This window comes from Daphnia pulex, chromosome 12 (assembly GCF_021134715.1).
Source record: "Daphnia pulex isolate KAP4 chromosome 12, ASM2113471v1".
NCBI classification, from domain to species: Eukaryota; Metazoa; Arthropoda; class Branchiopoda; order Diplostraca; family Daphniidae; genus Daphnia; species Daphnia pulex.
Genome location: NC_060028.1, coordinates 6,742,559 through 6,761,413, shown reverse-complemented (window position 1 = coordinate 6,761,413; position 18,855 = coordinate 6,742,559). Strand labels below are relative to the sequence as shown.

The window sequence follows — 18,855 nt, the reverse complement described above, 5'->3', positions numbered from 1 at the left end:
AGAATAAGAAATTCTGGGCTGATGCTCTGAAAACGCGATGTTTCAACGAGTAGCAATGCTTTGGAATCGGCCCTTCCGCTAAAGATTCATTCGAGATAAACCAGTCAACGCTCAACATCGATCCAAACTTCGAAGAGAGCGTTGATGCAGTTGAGCTTTTCTTCCCATCTTCTTCAAAGACTTTGTAGTAGGGAGACATTTTACATAGCTGCAAGAGTCCGCCTCTTAAGTCCAACAGTGAGGATGTGGCACTTAACTTGGCAATTAACAACGATGTCAATATTGATGGGGCAAAAAGTAGTCCGACTCTTCTCCAATAGCACACTAACAGCATCCCAACTTCACCGAAAGAAGCTTGCTGTGGCAACAGTTTCTTAAAATGCAGCAAGCAGCATCTACTTTGCTGCTTGGCAACATGCCTCGCAACATGCGGATTCCGATTGATTCGGAATCCGGTCCAAACGATCAATTTGCTTCGCCAATACGACGTGAATCGTTTGATCGATTTTCCAACAACTCGGGTCAGCTGAAAAACTAAAAGGACTGAAGATATTGAAGAAGCAAGATAGGAAGTACATAACCTGTTTAAATTTTGCTTGAAAAACTGAAGAAATCAAAAATCATGCCAAAGAAAAATGTCTTTTTGACTTGGGAATCTTGGATTTAGAATTTGTCCAGAAGAAGGTTAAAAAAAAGCTTTCAAGTTCATGATCATCCACCCAACCGGAACGGCGGACACTTTGTTACAAAGCTTTCTGACAGACATAGGAATTTCTTTGAGGTTAGCAATCGAAAAATTCAACTTTCTTGAATGGGGAAAAGGGAGGGTTCTATATCTCAAAAGCGGTAAGTTAAGTCTTTCAATCGTTTTCAATTGATCGATAATAAACCAAAAACTTATTCAATTATTTTCTTTCGAAACTTATCATATGTTAGTTGTGGAGAGTTGCATAGCCGGATTATACACGATCTCGTGATCAGACAAAGGATTGCGAGACAATCAGAAGTCATTGGTCGATATTGTAAGGTGTTTAAAATGAAAAGTGTCGAAGAAGCAAAACCACTTTGGAAAGATGACTATGCAAATCCCCAAGTATTGTGGAGGAGTGCTGATCGATCCAGATTGGGTTATCCCAAAGCAATACGTTCCGAAGTGGACAAATGAGAATATAACGACGAAAAATCAAGTTTTCAAAAAGCTTCGCCCAATATTTTAGTATTAACATAATATTTTAGAATTAAATTACTCTCTAAGAAATATGTCGGTAAAAAAGTTCGAGTTTATTTCTCGGTACATTTTTACCTATATATTTGTCGGTTTTTCAGCATTTTCACCGCCTAAATCCCTACACTCCCGCTTTTGAAAGACCAACACTAAAATACCGACAATTCAAATCGGGATTCATTTTGAGGGGGAAAAAATCCTGAAAAGCTTTATCAGAAGTGTGACGCGCGAAGCGAAGAAAAACCAAAATTGTGAAAGAAAATGGGCCCATGCGTCACCTTTCTTGTTTGAAATACGAATTACGGAATGGGTTTTTTAAGCGATTAAGCCACGTTGTTTGTAACTTCAGAAATATAAGCAAGACCTTAACAACAAGAAATCAATATACCGCCCTTGCTCACTCTATAATTGGTGATAACATACGAGACGAGTTTCACTTTTTTTGTCAGCCAAAACAAACTTTGTTAAAATCTGTTGAATCTTTTGAAACCGTAGCACAAAAACTAAATTTACCTTTGACGACGACTGTTGGAATTTGTAAACACATTAATCGTTTTGGCGTAACTTATTCAACCGGAAACATTGTCGTTGTCAGTAAAGAGAATTTTGAACTACAGTTTGGTGAAATAAAAGCTGTCATCTGCTGTAATAATTTAAGGTGCGTTCTGTTGGTGGCAAAATTAGATACTGTGGGTTTTAATTCACACTTACATGTATTTCAAGTGAATAGACCAATTACTACTAAATATATATGCATGGATTTCACGGAACTTTTTGATTACCACCCTTGTGACCTTCATTACAGCATTTCTGATGGAAATTTCTATGTAAGATTAAAATATCAACTCATTTCAAATCCGTATTTTAAAGACTAAATGTTGCTGTAAGTAAATTGTCACAATAGTCTGAACACCCGCGAAACCATTTTGCGTTTTCTACAACAAAAAATATTTCCGTTTTTGTAAGTCTTATCTTCTAGCGAAGGATTTTTGTTACGGGGGAGTGATTTTTTACTTTCCCTTTCAGCGGAGAAAAATTATTCCTTTGTTCTCCTCAAATTCTCAAATTCTCCTCCTCTTCTCCATTTTTCCCACAAATCATTTTGCTTCCGTGTGCGACTGTTGTGTTTTAACAGTTAAAGTGAATTATATTTTTGTGAAGACTGAACCAAAGTGAAAACAATTAAAAGAATGCGTCTATGTCAACAAGAATAAAGGGGCCGTAGTTCGAAGTTATACGAAAAGGTGAATTTGTTTTTTAACACATATAGCTAAAATATTTTCAATCGTAAATATTTTTGTTTGTTAACAGAAACAGAATAGAGGAATCGGATGAAGAAATTGACATCAGCTTGACGGAAAAAGAAATATTTATGCGGGAAAATCAAGTGACGGCGTATAATAAGGAAAGAATGGTTCAATTTCATCGCGACACCATAGAAACCCGCCGAAAGTGGATTGCCGATAAAAAGCCTACAGTAACTGATATTATGAAGCGATTCCCGAGGTTTACATCTACAAAGGATGCGGTATGAATCGCTGTTTTAATTACTATAATGACAAGTTTGATCATATTAATTTTTCTGTTTCACTAAGATTGACTGTGACCATAAATCTGCCGACGGATGGGAAACTGCTCTGTTTACGGAGAGGTGGAAAAAAATAGAAAAGTCCTTGGCCATCGAAATTTTGAAAAAACATGGAGTATTTCTGGAGCCTAGTGAATTTACGACGGATATAGTTAAATCTTATGAAGACCCCTTGTGTGATTTCAGTATGCATATAACTATTCTATTTTGTTTTAACGTTAAAATTTATTTTTATATTTTAATGTTAGATGCAGCCAACGAGAGAACTCTCTTGATTTTTCTATCGCTCCCAGTGCTTTTTCCACCGCGCCCGTCTAGGGCCTTCAAAGGCAATACGATCCCTAATGTCACCATGCTTTCTAAAAAACTTGTTCGGCGGTTTCCAGTAAGTCTACTATTGAAAATTTGTAATAATAACTTAATCACTGTGTTTTTTTTTGTGTGTTCATTAGAATGGCACTAACTTAGCTGAAGCACTACAACAAGCTGAATCCGACGGCATGATTCAGCCTGGATTAATTGTAATTGGTGATCGTCGTTACATCAAGACTGATCTCATCCCAATCAAAATTTCTACCTCATCTGCAGCTGAATCAATTTCAATTTTATTCGCTGTTTATCACATATTCAACCTTATTTTCCCTGAACACCTGAATTTAGTGTACAATTTTTTGCAAAATACGGTGAATTTTGTTGAAAAAGAGACTTCACAGCCCCCAAACAAGAAAAAGAAATCGTCATCAAAGTCCCTAGTAGTCAACGAATTTTCGATGAAAATTCTTAATCAGTTGTCTAATCAATAACAAATTGTTTTGTGTGACTCGATATGACTTCCGAAATTCTGAATAATAAAAGGTTTTTCTATAAAATCATTTGAACTGTTTCATTACGTTATTAACATAATATTTTGGTATTTCATATTAAAATTATATGACTGAAATGAAAAGAAAATATAGGCAATAGGGAGGGGAAATTTTTTCTGTTATATTTGCATATTTTGCAATTTAATTGTATTAAACTAATGTTATGCTATAGCAATAAAATTGATGGCTTAATTATGATATCATAACATTTATACATCCAGACAGTCCTTGAAAACAGCAGACTAGAGGAAGAGAAAAATCAGACGGATGGACCTTGGGAATAATGGGGTGGATTTCTTTTAAATGCAGACGGGAAAAACCAACAATCAAAATGGGGATTGACAAATGAAACCGATAATAGCAATAGGCTCATTTCCCTATATTATTATCGCTAAAAAATTCCCGATATTAAAGTCTGGACGTTGATTACCGAGTTATATCTCGGTAAAAATACCGACAAATTTCTTAGAGAGTACCCAACTGTTCATCCCCCAAATATTCCAATTTGTCGTTGCTCTTATCCAAAGTACTCACAGATGAGGGATGTCTTACCACTTGAAGCAGAACAAGCTTGTTTGTGAATTTGTATTTGAGGATGTTTTCCAATTTATCAAGTTCTGTGTAAAAATTCAAAGCTGGTTAAATAGCTGGGGTAGCCGGCAGTGGAATTGGAGGACAGTGCAATATAGCTGTTGTCACTGCTGGGTTAGCCCGTTGTTGAAGAGGAGGCCAGTGCAATGTAGCTGTTGTCACTGCTGGGTTATAGCCCGTTGTTGAAGAGGAGGCCAGTGCAATGATGTTGTCAGAGCTGGGTTAGCCCGTTGTGGGATAGGGGGCCATGATGCTGGGTTAGCCACTTGTGGAATGGTAGGCAAATGTAAATTATCTGACACAACTGGGTCAGCCCGTGAAAGGGTTAGGAGGCCAAAGAAATGTAGCTCTTGATATCACTGTGTCAGCCGTAGTGGGATGGAAGAATGCCAATTAAAACTTGCTGGTCTCAGAATTGAGTTCCCCTGAGGTGGTATGGGAGAGCTAACATTTATGCTGGACATTTATATTACAAAACTGTTTATCCCCCAAGAATTCGAACTTGTCATTGCTTTCATCCAAAGCACTCACAGCTGAGGGATGTCTTAGCGCTTGAAGAAGAAAAAGCTTGTTAGTGAATTTGTACTTGTGGGTGGTTTCCGATTTCTCAAGCTCTGCGTAAACATTCAAAGCTGGTGAAACAGCTGGGTTTGCCGGCAGTTGAATTGGAGCATAGTGCAATGCTCTTAAATTAGATGTTGGCACTGCTGGGGTAGCCCGTTGTTTAAGAGGAGGCCAGTGTAATGTAGATGTTGGCACTACTGGGGTAGCCCGTTGTTGAAGAGGCCAGTGTAATGTGTAAAATTTAAACGTGCTGGTCTCAAAATTGATTCCCCCTTAGGTTTTATGGTATGATAATCTTCAGCAGAGGTTCCTTTTGTTCTTTTCGCCGGTGGCGGTGTGAAATCGTCAGACTTTCTTTTCAAACCGCTCTCTGCCATCTCGGAAATAATTCTTCACTAAAACTCGTTTTAATTTTCTTTTAACTTGAGGGCAAATACTTCTTCACTAAAATTCGTTTTCTTCTTTACTCAAACTCAAATGCACTCGCCAATTGTCGTCTGCTATGTTGTTTTTTTTTTTTTGTCCAAGTCTTGAAACTTGGACTGTCTTCGTCTTATTCTAAGCTGCTGTTGTGTCTTCACATCTCTTTAAATATCCAAAAAATTTCACCCCTGGTATGATGACGGAGATAATTTCAAAATCCCTCTGAAACGAGACTCTTGGCACCTTGACCATCAAATATGGATTTCAAAGATTTCTAAAGAGCAATTTCTCACAGAAAAAATCAGATGACATCATGGATTTTGTTGCTAATCAACACGGATGCGGACATCTGTTACTGGAAAACATGAGTATTACCCTTATGCTACATTTTTACCCATTGACTGCCCAACTTTTATACTGGTTAATTCTACCTAGCAATGTCTAAAAACTGAGCCAACCAGGAAATGTATCGTAATCAACTCCCAACAGCAGCAACAAGTCCCTCTACTTTACTCTTTACTTCCTCGACTTACTACCCTATACTTGCTTTTTCTACGAACATAATCAAAACTTCTCAGTTTAGCACCAAAAGCTGAAAGAACCTGGTTCTTTCAAAAAAAATTACTTGCCGAGAGGCTATTGTCATCAATAAAATTGTTAAAACTCATTCCCAAAACCCAATGTTTCAATCAAACGAAGGTATTAATAGAATGGGTGATCATGCGTGCACGCAATGGCGACCGAAATGAGGCAGTCGGTCTGAGCCGAGATGACGCCCTGGTCATAGTGGTGGCGCTGCGTTTACGGAAACATACAACTAGCGCTAATGGTGGGTCTAAAGGGCTCCACTCTTTGTGCTGCCCTCCATCACTTTGTCCTGCCATTTAAAGCAAACTGCTTCTAAAGTTTCGAATTACGAATGCTATTATGGGATAATGAAACTCCAGTATACTATAAACTTCCGGTCTACGACCATTTTAAGACTTCGTAATGTACGCCATATTTTTTAACAGTAAGCAGGATGTACAACTGACGATGCAAGCTTAAATAAGGGAAGAGTAAAATAAACACTAGTTAGGCCTACTTGTTTGAATTATCACTAAATCCTACTTCATGAGTCTTATTTTTTTTAATGCCCAGGGTTGTGCGAATCCTAGTATCTAAGAAAATATTAAAATTAAATAAATCGTTAATCAATTGACAGATGTAGGGTTATTAGGTAATACAGCGTCTGTCGGTCTGTATGAACAAATAGGAATCCGAAAAAAGATCGATTCTTCTCAGGAGTTTTCTTTTTACTGACTTTTTTAGAAATAATTAATTACGGATATTTATTGCAAATGTTTTAACCAATTCACATTGTGGTATTTTTAAACGGTCACCTTGCCATTAAAACAGAATAAACAGCTCTTAAGTCCCAACCATTTCCCAATGACGGCTCTTAGTGTTTGATTGCGTCTATGGCAGATCCCCCTCAATTATATATTCACTTGTTATTTTGAAATTCTACCTTTTATCTGTCAGCATTTTCACAAGCAGCAAAAAAAAAAAAGAGTGCAGAGTTACGAAGGGCTTTAGGGACGAAAATAATACTAGAGAATCGAAACCAAAATAATTGCTCTTTCTCCTAATCGAAATGTTTAACTAGGTAATTCATCGATTGTTTATCAACTGAAACTTAGTTGCGAAAGAAATATTTTATTTTGTACATTTCTAATCGAAATAGTCTCCCACGTCCTATTGTCCTGGTTCCACTCAGCCATTGGACCGCGTTCAACAAATATTTCAGCTACAGCAGTAGGTTCTTTTTCTTTTGTAACTCAGCCGCCGATAGACTGCGAAATTTCCCATCAATTCTTCTCCTTGGCTGGAACGTGTTTCCGTAACTACTTCTCTTTTAATCAAACAGACATCTTGCGCTTGGTTTTTTTCGACGAATTTTTTCTTAACTAACACATCTCCAAGGAGCATTTTATTAGAATAATCTCAGAGAAAATTTACCAAACACCTGTGAATTTAGGGAACTCAAAATATAAAAAATGTAAGTTCCTTATGAAGTGAAATCAAAGTAATCAACCATCGGTGGCTTAGGATCTTGAGACTTGACCGGAGCAGGTGATTCGGGTGGATTCTTGAGTGTTGGAGTGCTTTTAACGACGTCAGACAGAGTTCTAAAGGGTGCAGCAGATCCAACACTTCCCCATGCATTCGGTGGTTGTTGCGACTGTTGAGGCACTGGCTGCTGCTGCTGCTGCTGTTGCGGACCTGAAGTCAGAACAACTAACCCTGTCCCCCTTGGTGGTGCAGGCATCTTCCGCTGTCCCAACTCACGACGAGTAACATCCAAGATGCTGACAGCAGGCAAAAAAGACAATTCTCCAAAAGCTGTGGCAACGACGTTACGCTTGGGCTCATCATCGTAAGACCTATTAGAAAGAAAATGAATGTGATTAATTCAATTCTACAAGTGCAACATTTTGAAAAAATCTCACATCGATTCGCATCCAAAGAAAACGCAGTACTCGTGAATGAATTGGCGTTTGTCTCGATTCATTGAGTCAAATGAATGGCTACGGCTTTTCATTTTACCAATTGATTGCTTTGCCAATTGAACAAGCTCGGTCAATTTATCATGTACCATTTGGACAAAGCGCGGGTCTTTCTTGGCCCATTCTTTAAGCAAATCAGGATAAGGAGGAGCCCCCGGCTTCGGATTAGGATTCTTGATTTGCAATGCAAGGGCCAGACGTCGATTTCTATCCACAAGGGCACATTCTTCGTTGCATTCGAGACTCTTGGTCTTATTAGCCGCACTTTTGCCCAATAAATCTTTAAGATCCACACACTCGCCGGATTGCAACTGTGCCATTTTAGAGGCCAACAGTCCGGTTGCCATTTTCCTGTAAGAAAGCTCGTTTTCTTCACAAGAAACAGTAGCAGTACGTTGGCCACACTGTAAACATAAATTTTGTTAAAATAAGTAGGAAATTATAAATAATAATAAAATAAAAAGGATTTTGAGTATACCTGACACTGAACCTTGACTTTCTCTCGACAAGATGTTCCTGGGCAAATTCCTTCGTGACATGGTAAACCACAAGAATGATCACAGTCGGTTCTCTGAACTGGACAAGGTTGCGTGCAAGTAGAAGGACATGGACCAGGGTGGCAAGTGACTGGACAGGTGTGTTTGCCGCACTTCATAGGACGCCCACAAGCTTTTCCACAACTTACTTCGGTCAAATGGCACGGGATATTTTTCCTTTTCTCGTGTTTCCCATAACAAAATTTTTCGCATAATGTAGTACACGGCGGACACCCATTAGCGTCTGGATGGCAATTATGTGATGGAGGATGGCCACATGCACGTACTCTTGTACATGTTTTATTGCAATCGGGTGGGCGTGTTCCGCAAGGCACAGGTGGATACATCACCTGGGTTCCACAGTGGCACCTAAGTTCGTCGAAAGAAACTCGGTAGCAACGATTGCAGTTACCGGCATGACATAAAGCTTCGCATCGATCGAGACCACAGCTGAGGGTACGGCCACAAACCAGGGGGCAAATGTGCTCCTTATCAATGCAGCACACTTGAGTGCACTTATGCCTAAAGAAATAATGTGAATATATTAATAACATTGATGCAGCGAAAAAATTGAAGGAAAAACATCATTACCGTCCACATTGACGCTTTTTGTTGCAGCGTCGTTCACACAATACTTCTCCTATTTCGCTTAATTTCTTGCAAGGAAATTTTTTCTCGTTTCGTCCACATCGGCAGCGTAAATCTGTTGACAGTGTACAAGGCGGACAAGGACCTCCATGACAAGGGACTGCGCAAGTATGCGGGTTCTCAGAAGGGCCACAAAACATGACCTTGCCACACACTTTTCCACAAACGGGAATGGGATCTGTACAAATCTTGCGTTCGGCAACTCCCTTGGTCTTGTAAATTTGTTTCAACTGAACTTTGCCGCATGGACAAGTAGTGATTGTAGATACTTCAAGCTGGCAAGCTCCACAGTCGCCGGAATGACACGTTTGTTGGCATTCGTGTCTTCCGCAGCTCAGCTTTTTCTTGCAAACTAGTTCGCAGGAGAACTTCTCTTCTTCCGGGTGATCGATTGAGCACGGCAATTCCCTGGTGCTCTGACCGCAAAAGCAAACTTGTTGAACAGTAAGCTGACATGGATCGCAAGGGCCAATATGACATGCTTCTTGACAGGTATGTAGCTTACAGGAAAGCTGCTTGGCACATGGCTCCCCACATAGCAATGCATCTGCTGAGCCACATTTAACCAACTGCGAGGATTTACCACACGGACATTTACGTTGAGTCTGCGCCGTACAAACAGGACAAGGCCCAGGATGGCATAAAAGAGTGCAAGAATGAGTGCAGCTAACACCATCTCCCAGCGCTTTGCCACAGACTTCGCCACACGAATGAGGAGTTTCACGTCTGTTCCATTCAGGATCTTTTCTCTTTGAACAGTAACACAAGTATGAACTTGGAAGAGATGTACTGACTGATTGGCATCCTGGGCAACGCCAATGTCCACTCTCTATACAATACGAAAAAAAATAATAATCAAAACATAGAAATATAATTTAGAAAAAAAAAAAAAAAAAAAACTCGTACCGTCTTGAGATGTACGAGACCAACGTCGCACACATCCGAGATGAAAAGCATGGAAACACTGGCTGCAATTCCAGATTGGCTGGATAAAAGATAATTGTGAAACAAAAAAAACAACATTATAATGAAATTCATGCTATAAAACAATTACTCATAAAGGCTTTGAATACCTGGACTGGTTTGACTGACTCACAGCAAACCATGCACTCATAAGTGCCACTAGTCAGCTGTGTGGTCAAACGTTCACGTTGAGTGGCTGTGTCAGCCATGACCTCGCTGGCTTTCTGTTTCTGAACAGAAAGCCCTTTTTTAAAGCCTTCAGATCGCCAATTGTGAGAATCATAAGTTCGAGTTGGTTTACTGAAAACGACTTGATCTCTGTTGCTTGAAGTAGACGCCCTAACTGGCTCATCTGACTTGAACCGATCTCGTGAAGCATAACTTCCACTGCTTTCATCTCTATAAAATTTTTCTTGAGATCCGTAGGCTCCACTTCTTTCATCCCGTCGATATCTGTCTTGGGAATTTCTGTTTCCATTACTGCCTTCATATTGCCCTTCAAAGGTTGGACGGCCTTTGTATCTAGTGTACTCTTTTCGAATATTTTCATATGGTTGATGCTCCAGATTAGAAGTAGCAGTAGAAACGGATGGTGACGCAAACGACGAAGTGGCATAAGAATCGGCCACTGTTTCAGAATTTTCACTTTGCTCAGAATGGTTTTTGTACTGAGGATTTCTGAATGGTTGCTTCTTGGGTGCTCTGTTTTGTTTTGGTCTGGTTGATATTCCTCTTTCTGAATAGGTGTTTTGCTGTTGATTAAATTCTCTAACATTGTCTGTACTTCTGTTGTACACTTGTGACAAATCTGTAGAAAAATTTGAGAAAATTACTAACTGACCGCACAAACTTACATTATTCACTTCAGAATCCCTTAACTTACCAATTCTCAATAAATCTTGAGAAGTTCCAGACTGAATCTCACTCAGATTTGCAACTTGTGTCTGTTGTAATCGATCATTTTGAGAGAACTGATTCCTACTTTGCGTGTTCAAGGGTTGGTTTTGAACATAATTTGAATCATTCCTTAAACTATAGCCTTGTCGCTGATTATCTCCTGAAAACTGATGGTTGCCTTGAGATTGTCCCCTGTAGACATTTCTGGATGGTCCCGAAAAACCCCTTCCTCTTCTAGGCTTTGGTGCACTTGAAGGAACAGAACCATCATGAGCTGATGCAATGGCAACTGCTTCTTGAGAGTGCTGTCCTTCATTGAAAATCTGCCCATTGACTGAAGTAGAGATGTTATCAGGAAATTCAGGCCTTCTGTTGTTTCCTCTTGGATGTGGTCTACTTCTATATCTGCCACTGTAAGCTCCTCTTGAGAAATCACCATTCAAACCACCATTTCCATTAGCATTGTGGGAAGCCATATCAGGCTGGAGAGGAGAATTTTGGCCTGAATAGCCTGCAAACAATTTTGGAAAACTATAGGTTTACTTAAGTCTCATTTCTCATTTAATAAGATGTGAAAGTTGCAAGATAAGATAACATACTTTGGCAGAATAGATCTAGTGAATCAAAGACAATAGGTACTTGATAAGAACAAAAAGTGTTGAAATACCTCTGAAATAGTTATATACTCATGGTGCAATACCAGCTTCTACAATTGCATCTATAATGATCCAATAATTCGTAATCTCTCTGGACACTTTTGTTTCCCGAACCAAACTTACTCACTTGAGTCGACGACGGAACCCAGCTGTTAGAGTGTACGTCTGCTAACCAACACTTCCGTATAGAACAGTTGCGGATGCTGAGTTGCACGATTTCACAATTTTGTCTAGATCATCTTTGATAAATTGTACCAGATCATGACCAGATTGTACCAGACTACCAGGTACGAGCAGAGCCTATAGAATACTATTAGTCTATTACGTATTACGCATTACTACGTATTCTATAACCATGATCTTGAGTAAAAAAAAAACTTATTAAGTAAAAAGGAATGACTAGATATCTCATTTAAAGTTTATTTAATTTCTCTTCACTCAAAGACTTGTCAATTAATGATGCAAGAGCAAGACATCTCTCTTCCGTTAACGTCGCTGTCGGCTGTCCTTCATCGCTTTGCTAATTTAGTAGATTGTGTATATAAGAAAGAAGTTGACTCAATTTACTTTCTGATTCTTCCGTTGTCTTATTGCGATCATTATCGTCTTCGTCTCCATAACCTTCCTCGCTGGAATACTGTGGAATTCGGTTCATTACCATGCGTTCTAGATTTCCATTCACTATGAAAATCCCTGTGAAATCCTCAATCGATTCTTTTGTAGCGAAAAGAGAAAGTTGAATCCCGTCGTGATGGACTTCTTCAGGACCCGGGTAGAGAGAGTTCAGATTGAACCATCTTGTCCCAAACTTGCGTAGCGTGAACCAGTGGTTATTTTTGTGACACAGAAAAGCTTGTTCATTACAAGTGCACTGGCGTGATGAGATGGCTCTAGGATTGGAACTATTTAGCGGTATCAATTCCAGCTGGAAGTAAGATAGGGCAACTGTGATGACCTGGATTGAATAGTTGCCAGTTGGATCGAAATTGCTCCAAGAATTATAATCATCAGCAATACCGTGGCCTTCAGTTGACGGAGATTCGATAAGTGCCATCTCCTGACTGTCCAATTCATATCCAATATTGGCCAAAACAGTAGCTGTGAAGTAAGCCCCTTGCAAAAGGCTGTTGATGGCGTGAAGGGCGCACATATTCCCACCCATTTGCCTTTCGTGATAAATAACGGGGCGTGTTGAGATTCTCCAATTCGTGACAAACTTCGTAAGGTCTCTTCCTACGTTCATTCTCAGTCTGGACAAGTCGATCAAAGAAGTTATCAAAATTCATGATTCGGATTAGCTACTGGAATGTTCCTTATATGCCTTAGACGCATGTTGCATGGATGAGCAAATCCATTTTCCCATGGTAAATGTCTAAAAGCTTAAAAAGCTAAATATTTTAAAATTACATTATGATGTTTTTCTTAAACTTCAGATTTTTGCATATCTTGTTCACTCAGTAAAAATGATCCAAACATTACGTAATAGGTGTTACGTACCTTTCGCATTCGTCCTCCATTGCACGCAAGCATGTTCGCTAGTGCCAGTGGCTCCTATCTTTTTTTTTTTACCCTAGAGTTAAAGATACTAAAAAAAAATTGCCCGAAAAAAAATTTAAGTTAAGTTATTCAGAAATACCGAAAAAAAATTCTAAGATACAAGATATTATCTGAAAAAAAAAGTAAAGATAAGTTATTTCCGAATTTTTATGGTGGGAAAAAGATAAGATAAGTTAAGATAAGATATAAGTTATTTTTTAGTAAAAAAAAAGGAAAAAGAACATTTGAGTTGATAAATTGTTGAATTTCTGCATTGTATTGCATGACAAGCCTTACTTTTAGTTTACACAGCAATGACAGCATCACGTAAACCAACTTTAAGCCCTGCGTTGCACTTGATAAGCATCAAGTTGACGAAAAGTTCTGGTTTCATGGCTGCGCGTTTTGCTGTTAAAATATCCGAAGCCACACTGAAAGCTCGTTCAACAGATCCTGATGATGCTGCAACGCTAACAACATCTCTGCCGATTTCGCTTAGTATTCGAAAACGACACTGATTAGATTTCCAATACTCGAGGGGCTTAGTGACGCAAAGGTCACCGTCGGGATCCATTGAATTCACTGGAACTTCCATAGCTACGATGGGTTCTTTTAAATAAGTCCCCAACTCATCCAATACTTTGGCCGGGCGCTGAAATCATTTCGCTGAAAGCATGGCTGAAAGTAGTCTGCTACGTCCTGATGAGTCAGCTGTCAGGGTCAGGCCTTGGCCTTAAAAATTTTATCCCTCAAAGTAAATCATTTTTTTACCGCTAGATGGGATCTCAAGTATCTTATCTTTTAGGGCCAAATAATACCATTATTTTCATACCCTAAAGTTAAAAATACTTTATTTTAACTGAATTTTACACAAGATAAAAGATACCAAAAAGATACCAAAAATATCTTATCTTAGCTTATCTTAACTTACCTTTTACAAAAGATAGGAGCCACTGGCTAGTGCATAGTCAAGTCAGGGGCATGGAGAGAATGGCTCCTCTCCATACCCCTGCTTTTTCATGGAGGCATAGGGAGGTCTCTCCGACGGTGGCGCCATCTAGGCTCTCGCGGCATACAGACATACCGAGAGACCTTTTAGTAAAAAAAGCGGACAACCCCTAATGGGAAATTTCTTCATGCCCCTGTCTGTGTGCTGTGCCCATGTCCCCATGATTCGAGCAGATCCGAGTTAAAAATTAAAAACATCATTTAATATGAGTCTAAATAATAATAATTTTAATAGTATAATAGTTAGTAGGTTCATGTCTGTTTAGATCAATAGTAATCCCTTGCCAAGGATTACTGGTGCACTTTGAATGTTGCGTTTATCTTGATGAAGAGGATTCCAGTTTTGGAGTGTTGATAAGATTTTAGGTGAAGTTTTAGAAATGCATTTTCTTGTCAAGATTCGGTTGTCAGTTGTCACCCACCCAGTCCTACGAACGTAAGGATTTGCAACATTTTGATTTGGTAATTTTATTGTACATTTTGATTTGGTAATTTTTGTTTACAATATTACTCGCTTTCATCGCCATATCAAATTCTGCATCGTCAGCTGCAACTGCTGATTGCTGGTCAATAATTGGCAAACATTTTAATGTTTTACAATGATCGCTAATCGATTTCAAGATCTTAACAGATGAAGAGTTAGCCAGTTAGGGCTTAGGAATGAATAGGATTCACTAGATAGATGGCGCAATTATTGCAAAAAGCGGACTACGAAAATATTTGCTATAAGTAAATAAAAGAAGACAAAAGACATGGAAATAAACAACTTTTATTATTTGGGTTTTAAGTTTACATTATATGCACAATTGGTAAATATTGGGAACGAGAAAAATTTCATTTCTTGACTTTAAGTGATCCGCAAACATACTGCTCGCAATTTTCCGCCTTTGCAAACACGTCGTAGGACGCCTTGATCGATTCCGGAACGAAAGACTCGACAGCCACAGCAACCGAATGGGCAGTATCTGAGAAAGATTTAGACATGGAACCGACTTCACACAGAAGACGCTGGATGCATTCTTGAGAGCGCATAGCGGCAAAAACAACTTTCGTCAGTCGCTCAACTTGGGCCAGGCTCATCGACGGAAGCCCGGAAGAAGAAGCATCTGCTTCGCGACGTTTACGTTGGCTCCAATTTTGATCATTTTGTGGAATTTGCGGTCCACCACCGTATCCTCCAGATCCAGGACCAGTGTAAAAGCCTTGTGGTCCATTGTACGGCGGGACGGTCGTCGTCGGCATGCCAGTCGTGAAGAATGGCGTCGTTTGCTGCAAGATTGGCGCCTCCGTCGCGGCACCGAAAAATGGTATATTCCCGGCGTAAACTCCACCACTGATCAGATACTTGATGACGAAGATCAGAGGAATCGCTATCGGTAGAACTATCGCCAACGGAAGAGCAATCATCGCCTTCTTCAGCAACTTCGTCAGGCCAGACTCGCCGATATCCTCTTCCACCAGCAGACTATCGGGCATCACCATCATCGGCGTCAACCGGACGGATTCAGGAGCTGAAGCATAAACAGGTCCAGCAGGAGCAGCATAAGGGGCTTGTGTGACACCGTAGACGAAGAGAGGAGCGATAGAGCTGGTATAAACCATCGGGGCGATAGTGGTAGCCATCTGTAAACAGAAATTAACAAATAGAAATAAAAATAAATTTTGATAAAACAATTTGAATTACCTTTGGACGACTGACGTTCTTAGACGACTTTGCAAGAAGAGACGAGCCGAAGATCTGAGCCAAAAATTGGATATTTCACACCTACTTATATAGGGGTTGCCACTTGAAAATGAAACGCTTTAGGGTGAAATAGTGCGACAGATTGCGTCACTCAAGGACGCCCTTGAAACAATTGCCGCCATTATCTCTTAATATCAACCCTTACTCCATCTCCACTAATACTAAAATTTTGATAAAGGAATTTCGCGCTCGGTAACTCACGCGAGAAACTCGATGGTCGCCATTTTGTCGTCTGCAACCGTCGTTGTCGGGGGTTTGACATTTGACAGCCATTCTTGCGTAATTGACAGTATTCCCGGACTAAACGGAACAGCGACCGTCCCATGGTTAAGGAATTTAGCGTGCAATCGATGAGACTTTTGATGCAGAGGAATTATATACCGCGAGCTTTACTAGATTATGAGAACCGCTTCGAGAAGTAAAACCGTTTCTACATTAAGTTTGCGACTAAGCTCATCCAGAGCTGAAACTTCGGATTTCAGGGTTGATAAATCTAGTAAGAAATATGTTAGTTGTTAGTACAATAAAATAGCTCTAGTTTTTTGTAACACAAAATCTCATTTTCTAAGTTTTCACTGGAAGAGAAGCTACACTTCTCATCATAGACTTCCTATAGAGTGCTGATCTGATCTCTTAAGTATTGTGACTTTGGGAGTGTCTTTTCATGAGAGATTCATTTTTTCTTAACAACGATCATGTCTGGACCACGCGAATCTTGTGAGTAAACCGTAGACCAGTCTACTGTGGAAAGCTTAACTCCATCGCAAAAAAGGGGAGCCAACTCGTGGGAATAGTCTCAGCCATGCAGGTTTTTCGTGAAAGTAATATCGTGGAATTGTCTCCTCTACCCCCCCCCCCCCTTCAGAGAGTTGCGTGATTTGAGAGATCACCACAGAGTTACATGAGAAACCATTTCTTTTCATTGTGATACAGACGGCGATACAGACGAATAGTGTCGAATTACAACTACAAAAAAGTTCTTTGAGCCATTTTAATGCCCCCATTTTAATAACCCGAAATTAATGTTTTCATGTATACATCTGTCAAGAATATTTTGGTAGTAAGTCCTACTTACATTACAGCACCTGATGGATCTGGATGGATCTTACCTGGGTCTCCCAAGTCACGATTTTTAAAAAAAAGCTCGACAATAAGTATTGTAAATAAAATATTTCTCGAATCAATTTGCTTGATATTTAATGCAATGACCATTCACGAGGCACGAGTAGATACATGTAAAACGTTAGGACAAATCTATTTATTTAAGTGTATGCAAACAGAAACAGCTAGCTACGTAGAAAGCTGAAATTTCTATTTCGCCATATATTTAAGAACAAATTTTGTCGCTTCCGCAACTTAAAATGAAACGTAAAAGATGTAACAACAATCACCCATGTCTATTCTTCGTTCGCGAGGAATATGAAACCAAACTGTAAACACAGACAGATCAAAGCAGCTTTTTCGTATTGGATCCAGCTAGTTTTACTTTGGGATTTCATAAACGGGGTAGGACTAGGAAAAATTAAATAATACATAACAAAATCCTTTCCCAACTCTTTCCCAAAGAAAAAAAAAGTGTTGGATTAGTTTTTAACCTTCATCTTCAGACGAATCAAGCCCTTCAATTTCCTCTGGGCTTCCTTCTATAGCTTGCCAAAATGCCATGGTCATTTTTTCAGCATAAGCTTTCCGATCGGCCCCTTGAAGAGTGCTGGCTTGACTTTTCATCAGCGACATGGCTTGGAAAAGTTCCTCAAAAGAATCGATCCCTTCGCTAATTTGACGGTCAACTATCAGGTTCGTTCCTGATTTCTCTTCGAATGACGAATGGTCCAATTTTAGTTCAGGGTCTTCTCCTAACAACAAACGACTTAAATGATCCATTCGACTCTTTTCACCACCTGCTCAAATAAAATTGTTGAATAATCAAATTTATCGTCTTGAATTAAATAAAAATTTAATTTACTTTTTAATTCTAAGTTTGGCCATGAGTGAGCATGAAGAGCTTGAATGATCCTGTCAGTTCCCAAAGTTTCTGGAAAATCGTCATCTGGATCTGGTTTTTCAAGAGGATCAAGCTCAACTAATTCAAATCCATGGCGAATACACCATTGCTGTGCTGGAAAAAAGAATTAATCACGCAAATTTTTATATTATATGCGAAATTTATATTAATGTGTGATTTTCATTATACCGCTAATTTTGGAGGTGTGTTTAGAATTTTCATCGGCCGAGCACTGATCACAGACAAGTATTTTAACTCCTAAATCAAATTCATTTAGGAATGGAATCCATTCTTCTGCTTTTTTCAAGCCATTTTCCTTATTAAAATAAGCATCAACTAAAAATTCATGGTAGCAAGTTGTTACAATGTACAAGTTAAATGAGAAATCATGCATTCATGATCACTACATGACTACAAGCAAGTGCTGTGAGTTCATTATTTTGTAAATATTTGTTATATTGTTCATAGATGTTTTCCTTACCTCTAGACTGTTGAAAAAGATTATGGAAGCATTTACATTTTCAGAGAAGTCTTCATCAACAACTATTTTTGTAGTTATTTGGCAAAAATGAATTGATGCATCATAATATTTGTTACTGATATCCCACTGATAGAAGGAAAACCCTTTTTCGTCCTCCTTAACCGATGGTAGATGACCCATTATTCCTATTAAAGTAAAAAACCACATGCACTCTTATGAGTCTTTTGGCAATGCGTATTAGCTAGAAAAAAATTACTAACATAAGCACGTAAAACGATATAAACTAGCGCTAAAGCACCATATGTACCTTTAATAACATCTTCTGGATTTTTGCTATCCACTCCAATCACGAGACAGATCGGTAGATTATTCATATCAAAATAGATGTACGTTTAAAAAGAAGTGCGTTAACTAGAACAATAATTGTTTATTGTTAGTGGTTTTGTTAATAGCTATAAGATATTCGACAGCAGCGAGCAGCCTACGATTGGTGATACTGAATACAACATTTGACAGATAGAGACAATCGCTCCTAGCAGACGAATTTTTAGCTAGTAAATTAATCTTTGCCATCTATA

General features: G+C 39.0%; 5 protein-coding genes and 1 long non-coding RNA gene across 11 annotated transcripts; 2 read left to right on the top strand and 4 right to left on the bottom strand.

Annotated features, from left to right (window-relative positions):
• The first annotated feature begins 1,228 nt into the window (after window positions 1–1,228).
• LOC124209869 lies at window positions 1,229–3,682 on the top strand. Of its 3 annotated transcripts, none has more exons than XM_046608101.1 (6): window positions 1,229–1,883; window positions 1,956–2,469; window positions 2,537–2,753; window positions 2,821–2,998; window positions 3,062–3,198; window positions 3,266–3,682. In XM_046608101.1, the coding sequence occupies exons 3-6, from the start codon at window positions 2,598–2,600 to the stop codon at window positions 3,614–3,616; spliced, it is 822 nt and encodes a 273-aa protein (XP_046464057.1). In that variant the 5' UTR covers window positions 1,229–1,883; window positions 1,956–2,469; window positions 2,537–2,597; the 3' UTR covers window positions 3,617–3,682. The 3 variants fall into 3 exon arrangements, with proteins under 3 accessions (XP_046464057.1, XP_046464056.1, XP_046464055.1); XM_046608100.1 differs by having other exon boundaries at window positions 1,949–2,469; XM_046608099.1 differs by having other exon boundaries at window positions 1,229–2,469.
• Window positions 3,683–5,268: 1,586 nt separating this feature from the next.
• On the top strand, window positions 5,269–5,921 carry LOC124209872. Its single transcript, XR_006881091.1, has 2 exons — window positions 5,269–5,622; window positions 5,690–5,921. It is a non-coding gene; the product is annotated as an uncharacterized LOC124209872 (long non-coding RNA).
• A 1,292-nt stretch (window positions 5,922–7,213) lies between these two features.
• Window positions 7,214–11,693, bottom strand: LOC124209868 (protein shuttle craft-like). 3 transcript variants are annotated; one of them, XM_046608096.1, is made up of 8 exons: window positions 11,515–11,693; window positions 10,834–11,358; window positions 10,061–10,758; window positions 9,894–9,972; window positions 8,931–9,816; window positions 8,282–8,861; window positions 7,747–8,207; window positions 7,214–7,680 (listed from the first exon to the last, which is right to left on the bottom strand). In XM_046608096.1, exons 2-8 carry the CDS (start codon window positions 11,321–11,323, stop codon window positions 7,305–7,307), a joined length of 3,570 nt encoding a protein of 1,189 aa, XP_046464052.1. In that variant the 5' UTR covers window positions 11,324–11,358; window positions 11,515–11,693; the 3' UTR covers window positions 7,214–7,304. The 3 variants fall into 3 exon arrangements, with proteins under 3 accessions (XP_046464052.1, XP_046464054.1, XP_046464053.1); XM_046608098.1 differs by having other exon boundaries at window positions 10,834–11,378; window positions 11,447–11,680; XM_046608097.1 differs by having other exon boundaries at window positions 10,834–11,349; window positions 11,515–11,680.
• Window positions 11,694–11,919: 226 nt separating this feature from the next.
• On the bottom strand, window positions 11,920–12,825 carry LOC124209870 (ataxin-3-like). The gene has a single exon (XM_046608103.1). The coding sequence runs from the start codon at window positions 12,744–12,746 to the stop codon at window positions 12,024–12,026; it is 723 nt and encodes a 240-aa protein (XP_046464059.1). The 5' UTR covers window positions 12,747–12,825; the 3' UTR covers window positions 11,920–12,023.
• A 1,975-nt stretch (window positions 12,826–14,800) lies between these two features.
• LOC124209866 lies at window positions 14,801–15,906 on the bottom strand. Its single transcript, XM_046608094.1, has 2 exons — window positions 15,732–15,906; window positions 14,801–15,670 (listed from the first exon to the last, which is right to left on the bottom strand). Exon 2 carries the CDS (start codon window positions 15,668–15,670, stop codon window positions 14,882–14,884), a length of 789 nt encoding a protein of 262 aa, XP_046464050.1. The 5' UTR covers window positions 15,732–15,906; the 3' UTR covers window positions 14,801–14,881.
• A 1,263-nt stretch (window positions 15,907–17,169) lies between these two features.
• Window positions 17,170–18,813, bottom strand: LOC124209865 (alpha- and gamma-adaptin-binding protein p34-like). 2 transcript variants are annotated; one of them, XM_046608092.1, is made up of 5 exons: window positions 18,585–18,813; window positions 18,278–18,462; window positions 17,986–18,112; window positions 17,758–17,910; window positions 17,170–17,692 (listed from the first exon to the last, which is right to left on the bottom strand). In XM_046608092.1, the coding sequence occupies exons 1-5, from the start codon at window positions 18,649–18,651 to the stop codon at window positions 17,382–17,384; spliced, it is 843 nt and encodes a 280-aa protein (XP_046464048.1). In that variant the 5' UTR covers window positions 18,652–18,813; the 3' UTR covers window positions 17,170–17,381. The 2 variants fall into 2 exon arrangements, with proteins under 2 accessions (XP_046464048.1, XP_046464047.1); XM_046608091.1 differs by having other exon boundaries at window positions 17,170–17,695; window positions 18,585–18,805.
• Window positions 18,814–18,855: the final 42 nt, after the last annotated feature.

Excerpts from the sequence above, each read along its gene's own strand:
- LOC124209869 (XM_046608101.1), top strand. The coding sequence starts at position 2,598 with ATGCGGGAAAATCAAGTGACGGCGTATAATAAGGAAAGAATGGTTCAA. Across the intron at positions 2,754-2,820 it reads TTACATCTACAAAGGATGCG|ATTGACTGTGACCATAAATC; the intron begins GTATGAATCGCT and ends TGTTTCACTAAG. Across the intron at positions 2,999-3,061 it reads AGACCCCTTGTGTGATTTCA|ATGCAGCCAACGAGAGAACT; the intron begins GTATGCATATAA and ends TTTTAATGTTAG.
- LOC124209868 (XM_046608096.1), bottom strand. The coding sequence starts at position 11,323 with ATGGCTTCCCACAATGCTAATGGAAATGGTGGTTTGAATGGTGATTTC. Across the intron at positions 10,759-10,833 it reads TCAAGATTTATTGAGAATTG|ATTTGTCACAAGTGTACAAC; the intron begins GTAAGTTAAGGG and ends ATTTTTCTACAG. Across the intron at positions 9,973-10,060 it reads AGTCAGTCAAACCAGTCCAG|CCAATCTGGAATTGCAGCCA; the intron begins GTATTCAAAGCC and ends TCTTTTATCCAG.
- LOC124209870 (XM_046608103.1), bottom strand. The coding sequence starts at position 12,746 with ATGAACGTAGGAAGAGACCTTACGAAGTTTGTCACGAATTGGAGAATC.
- LOC124209866 (XM_046608094.1), bottom strand. The coding sequence starts at position 15,670 with ATGGCTACCACTATCGCCCCGATGGTTTATACCAGCTCTATCGCTCCT.
- LOC124209865 (XM_046608091.1), bottom strand. The coding sequence starts at position 18,651 with ATGAATAATCTACCGATCTGTCTCGTGATTGGAGTGGATAGCAAAAAT. Across the intron at positions 18,113-18,277 it reads TCTTTTTCAACAGTCTAGAG|GAAAATGGCTTGAAAAAAGC; the intron begins GTAAGGAAAACA and ends TATTTTAATAAG. Across the intron at positions 17,696-17,757 it reads GCCAAACTTAGAATTAAAAA|CAGGTGGTGAAAAGAGTCGA; the intron begins GTAAATTAAATT and ends ATTTTATTTGAG.